Source organism: Syngnathoides biaculeatus, chromosome 10, assembly GCF_019802595.1.
Source record: "Syngnathoides biaculeatus isolate LvHL_M chromosome 10, ASM1980259v1, whole genome shotgun sequence".
Lineage (NCBI taxonomy): Eukaryota > Metazoa > Chordata > Actinopteri > Syngnathiformes > Syngnathidae > Syngnathoides > Syngnathoides biaculeatus.
The window spans coordinates 9,987,236-10,000,753 of record NC_084649.1 but is presented as its reverse complement, the minus strand read 5'-3'; the positions used below and the strand labels follow the sequence as shown (position 1 = coordinate 10,000,753).

The following is a 13,518-nucleotide window of genomic DNA, read 5'->3' as shown; positions in this document are numbered from 1 at the left end:
ACTGGTTGCCGGCCAATCTCAGGGCACAATATATGGTAAATTTTGTGCACAAATAAGATACATGCATTGGATGATTGGTCATCACATATGTCTCACATTTCTCAAGGATTGAGATTCAAATCTGGCCTCGTCCGTGTGGAGTTTGCATATTCTCTCTGTGCCCGTGTGGATTTTTTTTCTGGGTACTCCCGTTTCCTCCTACATGACAAAAACATGCACAGAAGATTAATCAAAGACCCTAAATTGCCCGTAGGGTGAACGTGAGTTTGAATTATTTTCTTTTTGTGTGCCCTGCAGTTGGCTGGCAACCAGCTCATGGTGTACCCCACCTCTCTCCCAAAATCATCTGAGATAGGCCCTCGCATGCCCGTAAACCTAGTGAGAATAAGTGGTGCAGAAAAAAGATTGATAAAATACATATCTGTTTTGAGTTTGAAATGATCTGTATTTTATTTGTCCAATTACAAAAGATTTCCTGAATGCACGTATGAAACTTCTGGGGTTCAGTACCTCCAGCAAGATTACAAACCATTGAGCGAGCACATGTAGCACTCTACATCGCCACACAGTGCTTCTTGTTGGATGGACTCAAATACAAGTCACCAGTCACATAATATAAAAAAAAAAAAAAAAAAGTCATTTGTTCATTAAAAAAATACAATGCCAACTTAACTGGAAAATAATTTACTAAAATAAAATGAACAACAGAGTCAAACTATTCTTTAATCAATACTTGTGCTCATCCAGGCATAGTTGGGCATCTCTGATTATGATGGCACTGAAGCACTTGATAATTCTTCAAACGTATACTAGGATACAAACTTTTGTACATTGTGTGAGTCATGACTTCTGGTGGATACTCTCATTTCTAAGTTTATGATTGTCCTGCTTTGCAAAAAGCCGCACCAAAAGCTGAGGAAAAAACACAAAGGGAGTGTTAACCACTTGATGCTGTCTGAAATATGATGACAGCTTGTGTAATATGACGATGTCAAATATTTTGACAGTTTCTTCCTACATCCCAAAAACATGCATGGTCAGATAATTTAAGACTACGTTTCCCATTGGTGTGAATGGTTGTTTGTCAGTGTGTGCCCTCTGAGTGGCTGGGTTTACCCTGCCTTTCGCCACTCTCAGCTGTGATCAGCTCCAGCACTCCTGTTACCCAAGTGAGGATAAGCAGAATAAAAAATGGATGAATGGCATCCTGAATTTTTACATTTTAAGGCCTACGTTCCTTAAAAATTTAGTTGAACTCAATCTTCTTTAAGGGGTTCTAGACTTGAGGTTCCACTGTAATGTTCATCCCAAATTTTTATCTTTACATTATTGCTGAGTGTGCACGGAAAGATTGATTCTGGCCACTGCATGTATGATAGTATCTTCAGCAAGACTTCCATTCTTGTGTTTCACAGAGAACCTTAATGACATTTACACTGTCTTTCTCTTCTTGCACGCCACTACGGCCCAAAACAACATCTCCTTCTTCAGCCATCAGTCGCCTGTAAAGGCTGGGCTCAGTAGTCATGTTTAAGCATTTCATCTCATCCTAAATCCATCATCAGCCCTGCCAGCTGTCTGTGCCACTGATACGTTTTGTAAGTTCTGTTATAGCCGGTATATGTACGTGCTCAGTAGCCTTTTAGATTTGACTTTTTTTAGATATTTGTCGAACATTCTGGTGTAATTTCCAGAAAGCTCATTGGTTTTAAGTACTCAATAGAAGAACACAATCTTCTTCTTTTCCTTTCGGCTTGTTTTTTTGTCTTTTCATAAGTCACTGTTGCAATATGAAGTCATACGGAATATCCCGTAAATCATGGGCCTTAAACTACTTAGTAGTGGGATACTTAAACATTATAGCCACAGGAAATTAACAAAATCGGATGCAGGTTTCCGTTTTTTAGCTTCCTTTCATATGGAGACGCTTTGCATTTATTTACTGCATTTCATCCTCGAGAAAGAATTGTGAGTTTGCTAGAGGTGTGTGAGGTACTGTCACGTCCCATCGGAACGAGAGGTAGGACCCAAATGCAGGAACTCTGAAGACGCAAGGTAGTTCAAGAAGAGACTCGTTTATTGTATGCAGAGGTCGGGGATCGAGCAGGCAGTCCGGTGCAGCAGCGGTTGTTGGGGCGTCGGGTGAAAAGAGCAGATGAGTGGGCAGGCAGTAGTCGGTACACGGGGAAACAATCAACGCAGGCAGAAGTGTCAAGGAGTCAGGCTTACAAGGTTGGTCAGAGAACGGACGAAGGTCGGTACACACAGGTTCAGTCAGGAATACGAGGGTGCTGGAACGGGACATAAAGCTCAACGAACTGGCCGCGGACCAGTCGTCACCGGGTCATATATATACGGGGATGATCAGCCCGCATGAGGAGCAGGTGTGCGGCTCCCAATCAGCGCAGCCGCGCGGGCACCTGCACAGCTCATGCTGAAGCGGCAGGATCATGACAGTACCCCCCCCCCCTCAAAGGCACGGCTCCCAGACGTGCCTAAACGAAAAAACAGACAATAACACAGGCAGGGGTGGGCGGAAGGGAGTCCGGAGGAGGGCACGCCCCCCCCTGAACCCCAGACTGGTGGCCATCCAGGCCACCAAACACGAGGCGTCCGGGCGGACAGGTCAGGAGGACGACCCAGACGCCAAGCACCAGGGTCCCCACGGGGCGATTCGGGCGGACGACCTCTGTGAGGAACCAAACGGCGAGGCAGGAACCAGAACGAGGGAGGCCACTGCTCCGGACGAAAACCTCCCACGCCGTCGTTGCAAGACGACCAGGGATTGGTCGCCAACGAGGCCAGGTCCTGAAGCGGCTGGGCGAACTCAGGAGCGAAGAAGATGAGCAGGACCAGAGCCATGACTGCCACCCCGAAGTCTCTCCAGCTCCTGGGTGGCTCCACAGAACTCCCCAGCGCCTGCTGGACAGGGACGTGAGAAGGCGGCGCCAGTACCGCCGCCTCCTGGACAGCGACGTGAGAAGGCGGCGCCAGTACTGCCGCCTCCTGGACAGCAACGTGAGAAGGCGGCGCCAGTACCGCCGCCTCCTGGACAGCAACGTGAGAAGGCGGCGCCAGTACCGCCCCCTCCTGGACAGCAACTTGAGAAGGCGGCGCCAGTACCGCCTCCTCCTGGACAGCAACTTGAGAAGGCGGCGCCAGTACCGCCCCCTCCTGGACAGCAACTTGAGAAGGTGGCGCCATCGCCGCCCCCTCCTGGACAGCAACTTGAGAAGGCGGCACCATCGCCGCCCCCTCCTGGACAGCAACGTGAGAAGGCGGCGCCATCGCCGCCCCCTCCTGGACAGCAACTTGAGAAGGCGGCACCATCGCCGCCCCCTCCTGGACAGCAACTTGAGAAGGCGGCGCCATCGCCGCCCCCTCCTGGACAGCAACTTGAGAAGGCGGCGCCATCGCCGCCCCCTCCTGGACAGCAACTTGAGAAGGCGACGCCATCGCCGCCCCCTCCTGGACAGCAACTTGAGAAGGCGGCGCCATCGCCGCCCCCTCCTGGACAGCAACTTGAGAAGGCGGCGCCATCGCCGCCCCCTCCTGGACAGCAACTTGAGAAGGCGGCGCCATCACCGCCCCCTCCTGGACAGGAACGTGAGAAGGCGGCAGCAGCATCACCAACTCCACCTCCTCCTGGACGGGAGCGTGAGGCGGCTGGGGAACTGTCACCACCTCCTGGACAGGAACGTGAGGGCGTGCCCGTCGCCGACAGAGCAGGAACGGGGAGCAACCGCGGGCCGGTCGCCGACAGAGCAGGAGGTTGGAGCGTCCGCAGGCCGGTCGCCACTGCCACTCCAGAGCACGGACGAGAAGCGGCTGTGGAGACGTCGCCACCTTCTGGACAGCAACGTGAGGCGGCATCGGGTCGGTCCCCACTGCCACGTGAGCTTGCAGTGCATCCGTAGAAACAGCAACGTGGGCGTGGCGCGGTGGCGAATCCGTTTCCAGGGCAACGTGAACCTGAGTAGGCGGAGAGTCAGTCGAAACTGACACGTGGGCGTGTCTCGGGAGCGGGTCAGTTCCAACTGCCGCGTGAGCTCTGCTCGGAACCGCCAACACTGTGATGTGCACTTGAGGTGGCGAGTCTATTCCCACTGTGGCGTGCACTTGGCAAGGGGACGAGTCGGTTTCCACGGCAACGTGAACCTGAGCAGGCGGGGAGTCAGTCGAAACTGACACATGGGCGTGTCTCGGGAGCGGGTCAGTTCCAACTGCCGCGTGGGCTCTGCTCGGAACCGCCAAAACCTCGACGTGGGAATGGCGAGGAGGCGGGTCAGTCTCCACAGCTAGGTGCACTTGGCGAGGTGGAGAGTCTGTTCCCACTGTGGCGTGCACTTGGCAAGGGAGCGGGTCGGTTTCCACAGCAACGTGAACCTGAGTCAGCAGCGAGTCCGTCGCCGTTGCGACGTCAGCGTAGCTCGGCTGGATCGCCAATCCTTGCCGGACCTGGGCCGAGAGAGCCGCCAATTCCGCGCTCTGCCGCTCAATCTCCGCCCGCAGTTCGCGGCAGAACGCCTCGGGATTTGGCGACTCCGCCTCCCTCTGGGCTGGAAGCTTCGCCACCTGCTGCGGGTCTGCCGGTCTCACCGTTGCCGGCGAGGAGTGGGAGGACGGTGTCTTCGTTGCCGCGCAGCGAGAGACACCAGGGAGCGCCCGGCCGGGGCGTCTCCTCTGTCCGCCACGCGGAGGTCCTGGGTAGATGGCCAATCGGGTTCCCTCGTACCGATTAGTGTACTTGGATCTACCGGGCGAAGTCGCTCGGGTGCTGGAAACGGGGGGAGGCGGCGCAAACTGACTAGGGTGAAAGATCGGACGAGCAGATTCATATTCAAATTCGTCGGAGTCGTACTCAGGCAGCCGGTCATACAAATCGTGGTCCTCCTCATATTCCGAAAAGTCAGAGTCCAGAAGAATATGAGGAGCCGGACGGGTCGTGTTCGGGACGTATTCATACCTCGCTGGCGGAGCGTAAGACACGGAAGTGGAGGACGTCAGGGAGCCTACCCGGATTGGACAGGCTTGGTCCTCCGGCAGACGGTCTACCTTGCGTCGGTCCCGGCGACGCCGGGTCTTTCCTGCTGGGTCCTGTGATGGCCAGTTCGTTCTGTCACGTCCCATCGGAACGAGAGGTAGGACCCAAATGCAGGAACTCGGAAGACGCAAGGTAGTTCAAGAAGAGACTCGTTTATTGTATGCAGAGGTCGGGGATCGAGCAGGCAGTCCGGTGCAGCAGCGGTTGTTGGGGCGTCAGGCGAAAAGAGCAGATGAGTGGGCAGGCAGTAGTCGGTACACGGGGAAACAATCAACGCAGGCAGAAGTGTCAAGGAGTCAGGCTTACAAGGTTGGTCAGAGAACGGACGAAGGTCGGTACACACAGGTTCAGTCAGGAATACGAGGGTGCTGGAACGGGACATAAAGCTCAACGAACTGGCCGCGGACCAGTCGTCACCGAGTCATATATATATATATATACGGGGATGATCAGCCCGCATGAGGAGCAGGTGTGCGCCTCCCAATCAGCGCAGCCGCGCGGGCACCTGCACAGCTCATGCTGAAGCGGCAGGATCATGACAGGTACCTCTACTTACGAATGTGTCTCGTTATGAAAAATTCAGATTACGAAACGTCTCCTCGGAAAAATATTGTCACTAGTTATGAAGGAAATTTAGAATATGAAAGGGAAAAAAATGGGCGCTGGATTCATAGCCCCCAAATTCCACCGAACGTAACCCTGTATCTCGGTTCGTATGGCGCATAGTACTGCTCTCCCATTGGCTGTCACCATAACATCTTCCTAGCATCCCATTGGCTAGGTGGGACGTCAATCCTGGCCTCTGATGCTTTTCGTTTTCCTTGGACACTCCGAGTGCTTTCACACGCTGTCACAAGCTCGTGCACATTGAAAAAGTACAACTTTTTCGTGAGTTTTTCATTTGTGTTTTTTGCAAGTTTATTCATCTTTCTTCACCATGGGCCACAAAAACATTCAGTGGAATTAAGTTGTGTGCATTCATACGTATGTTTTCTCTCTGCTGTCATAAACATTTCAAACATTTCCTTCCTCTATCCCCCACAATGGCTTTTGCTTGTCACTCACCCTTCTCTTCACATTGCTGCCAAACGGCAAAGGTAAATGAACAAAATTTTCATTATGTTTTACATTATGTACTTTGGATGTTTATTTTTAGCGAGGGGTTGGGGAGCTTGGAACGGATTAGGCTATTTACATGTAAAATGCGCTTCTACTGACAAAAGATTCGGTTTATGAAACAACTTCTGGAATGGATTAATTTTGTAAGTAGAGGTACCACTGTAGTTGGTAGAGAGGCTGACAATCTCTGTTCTAGAACAGAGGTTCCCAACCAGTCTCGCTTGGTGAGAGATCTTCTGGTGTGCTGTGGGAAATTATCAAATTTCACTCAATTGGTTAAAATATGATTTATTGACAACAAATAAATTACAGAACAAATAAATGGTCTCCTCAAATATCTTCTGAAATATTTTTGGACACCCTTTATTTTTTCATCTCTTTCACACTCATTAGTATTTAGGGGTGGCAAGGTTCAGGTGGTAGACTTGTCGTCAGCAGGTGTGTTCCAGTGCCCATTTTACTTGTCAAAATTCACGTTCTAATCTTCCTCTTGGTCCTGCCTTTTTATAGGCCAGGCAGTTGGAGAGGAAAGAACAAGAGTTGGCGAGCATTTCGAGCTTCTACAAAGATCAACTTGAGATACTGGAGAAGAAAGTAAGAATGGTTGCATATTATGGACACAAACAGTATATCACGCTACCTAAATGTTTTTAGTTCATATGTGAACTAACTAGAAACAAATTATTTAGTTTTCAACCCTATTTTCACATGACAGACATGTCTTGGAATTAGTGAGGAAAGAAATGCATATCTCAATTATAATGACCAAAATTATCACCATACTCCATCTACCCATTTTCTGAACCGCTTATCCACACAAGGGTCACAGGAGTGCTGGAGCCTATCCCTTCTATCTTTGGGCAGCAGGCGGAGGACATCCTGAAGTGGTTGCTAGTCAATTGCAGGGAACATAGAAACAAACAATCACACCTAGGGGCAATTTAGAGGGTCCAATTAATGTTGCATGTTTTTGGGATGTGGGAGGAAACCGGGGTGCCTGGAGAAAACCCACGTAGGCATAGGGAGAACATGGAAACTCCATACAGGCGGGGACGGGATTTAAACCCCGGTCCTCACAATTGTGCGGCAGAAGCTCTAACCAATTGCATCACCGTGCTGCCCCATCACTATACTCATAAAAGAAAAAACGGCAACTCAGCAACAATTTATATTTTGAAGTAAATTACACATGTAAATATATTTACATTTTCTACAATAGTAATTATAAACAGAATGAATGCTTTAGCCAGACGGCTGTGATGTATTTAATTTAATGACAAACTTGCCTCTGTGCTGGTCTGCAGTTTAGGGTGGTGATTAAAGATGACTCAAAAGACTTGCTTTCGTGGCTATTTCTTTCCTGCATTCTCTGCATACAGGGTAATTGCTGTGAATTATTTTCAATCTGGAGTCTTTAAAATAAATAAATAAATAAATAAATAATAAATAAATACATAAATAAATAACGTGCAGTCTTTGTAGGTGAAAAATGTTTGCCTGGGCTGCCTTCTGCCATGTTCTGGAGGAGCCCATCAGATGCATGTGAAGTTTTCTTTTTTGTTGTCTGAGTCACACCCTATTTTCTAATAATCGAGAAAAACATCTTGCACTTCTTTGTCTTGTGCAGTTCTCGTCTTTTTTTTTTTTTTGCTGTTGCACTGCTCATGAGAAGGGAGAAGCCGTGAGATGACTTTCCCAAAGATTCAAAATACAGTCATAACGATCATTAAAAATTTAAACTGCTGTCAGAATTTTGTTTTAATCAAGTGTCATTTGTCACTGATGGTGTAGTGGTACACACGCCTGACTCTGCTGTAGGCAGCGTGGGATGGATACCTGCTCAGTGATGGTGTTGATATCTTCCCGGCGACTGACTGGCGACCAGTCTGGTTTTTGGCTGAAGCTATCTGGGATAGGCTCCAGCTGTCCTGTAACTCGAGACCCTCGTGAGGATAAGCAGCTCAAAAAATTGATTGATGGATGGGTCATTATTTGTTTGTGAATAAGAAATAAATACATTTAAGATTATTCTATTTTTATTACAAATAAAGGCCTCCCTGCTCATAAACGTTGAACACCCTATAGACATTTTCTAAGGCTTATATATCCAGAAACGGGAATTTTCTGCAATACATTTGACAAAAACATGCCCCATTTATGTCAAGAGAAAGGCCTCAGCTCTCTGAAATGTTGACACAAGTTACCCTGCTAATGAGCCAAAAATGGTGCTTGCATTCAAAAGGGGATGTCGTCATACCTCCAGAAATTCACAGCAAGAGTTAATGTGAGATTATGCTCCCTCCCTGGAGAGTAAAATCTCACCCAGACACAAGACACGCTTCCCACTCACAGAAATGTCGAGCCTACATAGTAATCTTGAAATGTAAATGAACTGAAAGTTTCAGTAGGTAGATGAGAGTCACAACAATGCGCTTGTAGACCAACACTTACAGTGAAGAAAATAAGTATTTGAACATCCTGCTATGTTGCAAGTTCTCCCACTTACAAATCATGGAGGAGTCTGAAATTTTCATCGTAGGTGTATGTCCACTGTGAGAGAGCTAATCTAAAAAGAAAAATTCAGAAATCGCAATGTATGATTTTTTTTTTTTTTAACGATTTATTTGTGTGATACAGCTGCAAATAAGTATTTGAATAACTGTCTATCAGCTAGAATTCTGACCCTCAAAGACCTCTTAGTCTGCCTTTAAAGGTCCACCTCCACTCCATGTATTATCCTGAATCAATCTGTGTTAGGGCGTGAGCAACATAAAGACACCTGTCCACCCCATACAATGAGTAAACTTGTAATGTGGCCAAGACCAAAGAGCTGTCCAAAGACACCAGAGACAAAATTGTACAACTTCACACAGCTGGAAAGGGCTACAGAGAAATTGCCAAGCAGCTTGGTGAAAAAAAGGTCCACTGTTGGAGCAATCATTAGAAAATGGAAGAAGCTAAACATGACGGTCAATCTCAATCAGAGTGGAGCCCCGTGCAAGATATCACCTCGTGGAGTCTTAATGATCCTTAGAAAGGTGAGGAATCAGCCCAGGACTGCACGACAGGAACGACTGGGACCACCATTTCCAAGGTGACTGTTGGTAATACACTAAGACATCATGGTTTGAAATCATGCATGGCATGGAAGGTTCCCCTGCTTAAAACAGCACATATCAAGGCCCATCTTAAGTTTGCCAATGACCATTTGGATGATACAAAGGAGTCATAGGAGAAAGCTATGTGGTCAGATGAGACCAGAATGGAACGTTTTGGTCAATATTCCACTAACCGTGTTTGGATGAAGACCAATGATGGGTTCCATCCCAAGAACACTATCCCTACTGTGAAGCATGGGTTGGTAGCATCATGCTTTGGGGATGTTTTTCTGCACATGGGACAGGACGACTTCACTGTATTAAGGAGAGGATGAGCGCGGCCATGTATTGTGAGATTTTGGGGAACAACCTCTTTCCCTCAGTCAGAGCATGGAAGATGGGTCGTGGCTGGGTCTTTCAACATGACAATGACCTGAAACACACAGCCTGGAAAACCAAGGAGTGGCTCTGTAAGAAGCATATCAAGGTTCCGGCGTGGCCTAGCCAGTCTCCAGACCTAAACCCAATAGGACATCTTTGGAGGGAGCTGAAACTCTGTGTTACTCAGCAACAGCCCAGAAACCTGTCTGATTTAGAGATCTGTGTGGAGGAGTGGGCCAAAATCCTTCCTGCAGTGTGGACTAACCTGTTGAACAACTACAGGAAACGTTTGAGCTCTGTAATTGCAAACAAAGGCTACTGTACCAAATATTAACATTATTTTTCACAGGTGTTCAAGTACTTATTTGCAGCTGTATCACACAAATAAATCGATTTAAAAAAAATCATACATTGTGATTTCTGAATTTTTCTTTTTAGATTATCTCTCTCACAGTGGACATGCACCTACGATGAAAATTTCAGACCCCTCCATGATTTCTAAGAGGGAGAACTTGCAATATAGCAGAGTGTTCAAATACTTATTTTCTTCACCGTAAGAGATGTTTCACTGGGAGAGCCTGAGTTGCCTAATCAAATGTTCTGCGCTGTCCTTATGCTAGAGACCTTGAAGTAGTCATAACATGGAGAAAAAAATAAAAGGCATGCTTTGCTGGGTGCTTTTAAAAAATTATGACATGTTTCTTTTCTACCTGCCCACTAATGCGTTGTTCTTATTTTCCAACCTGTAAAAGCCACAAGCTCAGTGGTTTTATAAATGTTGCTTCCATTTTACCAGGTACATACTTTAAGTTAAAAGGCTGTGAGGTCCAAGGTTGGGACTGGTGTATGATTTCATGCTCTTAGTGGTGAGGGAAACCAAACTAAAAGAAAAGATGCAAGAGGCTGAATGCTGCAAAGAGAAAAGACCACACTGATACTTTCAAAATGGGCAACAAATGTATGAGATAAAAATGTTCCATTTTGTCTTTATATTTTTTACTAAAGACTCAAATTTAGTATTGCAAGTATTAAGTCAAACTACTAATAAAAAATATCTATATTTCTTCAGAATTTTTCTTTTAAAAAAAACTGTATTCCAAACAAACTATGTATTTAGTAATCAACACAAAACAAAATGTGCTCCATTCTTCCGTCAGTTTTCTATACTACTTGTCCTCATTAAGATTGTACGTAGGGCTGAACAACTAATTGAATTTTAATCATAATCACAGTTAGATTAGTCTGATTTTTGCAGTTAAAACGTGGCACTGCTGCATATGAAGTAGTTTCTTAACCTAGTCAGCCAACCAGCAGGGGGTGAACATGTGATTAGAGTTATATTAAGCTGCCTGAATAACAAGTGAGTGGCACCCACTGCACCCTGCAGTGGGAGCTTCATTCGCTCTCGGTGGAAGTACGAGAATTTCGTCATAAAAAGAGAAGGGAGTACAGCGAAAAATTGGAGATGAGGAGCTAGTGGCTCAAAAAGGATCAACATCAGTTTCCTAGACATGTTTTGATTTCAGGCTAGTGACTTTAAAGAAGAAGCCATATGCCATACTAAGGCTAAAGAGTGAAGGAGAGTTGTCTGACCAGCAAGACAACATAATTTATTTATTCAGCCATCTGAAATCCATCAAAAAATGACACGAAACACTGGAAAAGAAATTTGATTCCCTCTTGCAATTGGTCAGCCCAAGCGTCATTACATTAGTGTTCAAAATAAATAATAGCAGTCCAATGTAACTAACCAGATTAATTCACACTTTCAGTATATTTGTTATTGCTACATGTAAAACAATTTACCAGTGTGTGCAGTAAATTGATTCTCAGAAAACCAACAAGACCCAGCATTCATGATATACACATTCTTAAAGCTGTGAATTTGGGCAATTTGTTGAAAGGTGTATGTGGAAATAAATAGCTGTGTGGCATTCAATCAGTGAGGTCATCAATTTTGTGAAAAAGTAAGCCAGCACACTCCTTGACATGTAGCAGTAAAAATATACTAAAAATGTGGATTGTACTGCTATTATTTTGAACACTTCTGGACACAGGCCAGGCTGCAAATAGTCCAAGTCAAGCTTGCTGCCGCAACAATCAACCCAGCTGCTACAATGACTGTTTATACTATGCATTACAATAAGACTGGATACTGTGCTGCGAGGGGCGACTTCAAAATAAATGTTCGCATCGTGTTTCGATGTGTAGTATGAACGAACTGTCTTTGTAGGAGCTGGGTTGACTTAGTCTTTTTGACTGTAGGCTGGCTTCACTAGAGTGAAGAATGCTGGGAGTAAATAGATAGGGAGGTCACATTTGTTGAGTTCTTTGTAGATTGCAACTACAACTGATCTACGGTGAAGCAAAATAATGGAGCAAGTCCCATCCTTGACAATTCACAATATTCATACGGAAAAATCCCCATCAATATTGATATTGATAGGGATTTTCATATGAGAAGTTGGTTCTTGCAAAATCATGTTATTGCCAAATATGCATACATAGTATTTGCTTGCATTTAGTTGCTCTTCCCGATTGCACGCTGTAATAGCATATTTATTCCGTTAACCCTTGGTAAATTTGAAATTGTTGGCTGCATTTTATTTTTGTATCCATCCTTATTCTTATTTAAAGATTAATATTCACTTAAAACTGTTTACATATCATTAGTTTAAGAGTAGTGCATTAACAGTACACATTTTTCCCTAACTTGAGGAATACTTCTTCTTCTTTTCCTTTCGGCTTGTCCCGTTAGGGGTCGCCACAGCGTGTCATCTTTTGCCATCTTAGCCTATCTCCTGCATCTTCCTCTCTAACCCCAACATCCCTCCTGTCTACCCTCACCACATCCATAAACCTTCTCTTTGGTCTTCCTCTTGCTCTTTTGCCTGGCAGCTCCATCCTCAGCACCCTTCCACCAATATACTCACTCTCTCGCTTCTGAACATGTCCAAACCATCGAAGTCTGCTCTCTCGAATCTTATCTCCAAAACATCCAACTTTGGCTTTCCCTCTAATGAGCTCATTTCTAATCCTATCCAACCTGCTTACTCCGAGCGAGAACCTCAACATCTTCATTTCTGCTACCTCCAGTTCTGCTTCCTGTTGTTTCTTCAGGGCCACCGTCCCTCATCCGTAAATCATGGCCGGCCTCACCACTGTTTTGTAAACTTTTCCCTTCATCCTAGCAGAGACTCTTCTGTCACATAACACACCAGACACCTTCCACCAGGCGTTCCAACCTGCTTGGACCCGTTTCTTCACTTCCTTACCACACTCACCATTGGTCTGGATTGTTGACCCTAAATATTTGAAGTCATCCACCCTCGCTATCTCTTCTCCCTGTAGCCTCACTCTCCCCCCTCCACCTCTCTCATTCACACACATATATTCTGTTTTACTTCGGCTAATCTTCATTCCTTTCCTTTCAGTGCATGTCTCCATGTTTCTAATTGTTCCTCTGCATGCTCCCTGCTTTCACTGCATATCACAATATCATCTGCAAACATCATGGTCCTAGAGGATTCCAGTCTAACCTCATCTGTCAGCCTATCCATTACGACTGCAAACAGGAAGGGGCTGAGAGCTGATCCCTGATGCAGTCCCACCTCCACCTTAAATTCTTCTGTCACACCTAAGGCACACCTCACCATTGTTCTGCTGCCATCATACATGTCCTGTACTATTTTAACGTACTTCTCTGCCACGCCAGACTTACGCATGCAGTACCACAGTTCCTCTCTTCGTACTTTGTTATAGGCTTTCTCTAAATCCACAAAGACACAATGTAACTCCTTCTGACCTTCTCTGTACTTTTCCACTAGCATCCTCAAGGCAAGGCAAATGCCTCTGTGGTACTCTTTCTAGGCATGA

General features: G+C 46.1%; 1 protein-coding gene across 5 annotated transcripts in view; it reads left to right on the top strand.

The window, feature by feature from the left end:
• LOC133507998 (MICOS complex subunit mic25-like) overlaps window positions 1-13,518 on the top strand; it is an 88,230-nt gene that overhangs the window by 23,168 nt on the left and 51,544 nt on the right. For 4 of the 5 annotated variants that reach the window (XR_009796959.1, XM_061833650.1, XM_061833648.1 and 1 more), the window contains exon 5: window positions 6,674-6,757. The exons of the other annotated variant lie outside the window; for it this stretch is intronic. Coding sequence is in view for 3 of the 4 variants with exons in the window: in XM_061833650.1 (XP_061689634.1) it covers window positions 6,674-6,757 (84 nt within the window). In the remaining variant the exon portion in view is untranslated. The remainder of the gene's footprint in view (window positions 1-6,673; window positions 6,758-13,518) is intronic. 5 annotated transcript variants of the gene reach the window in all.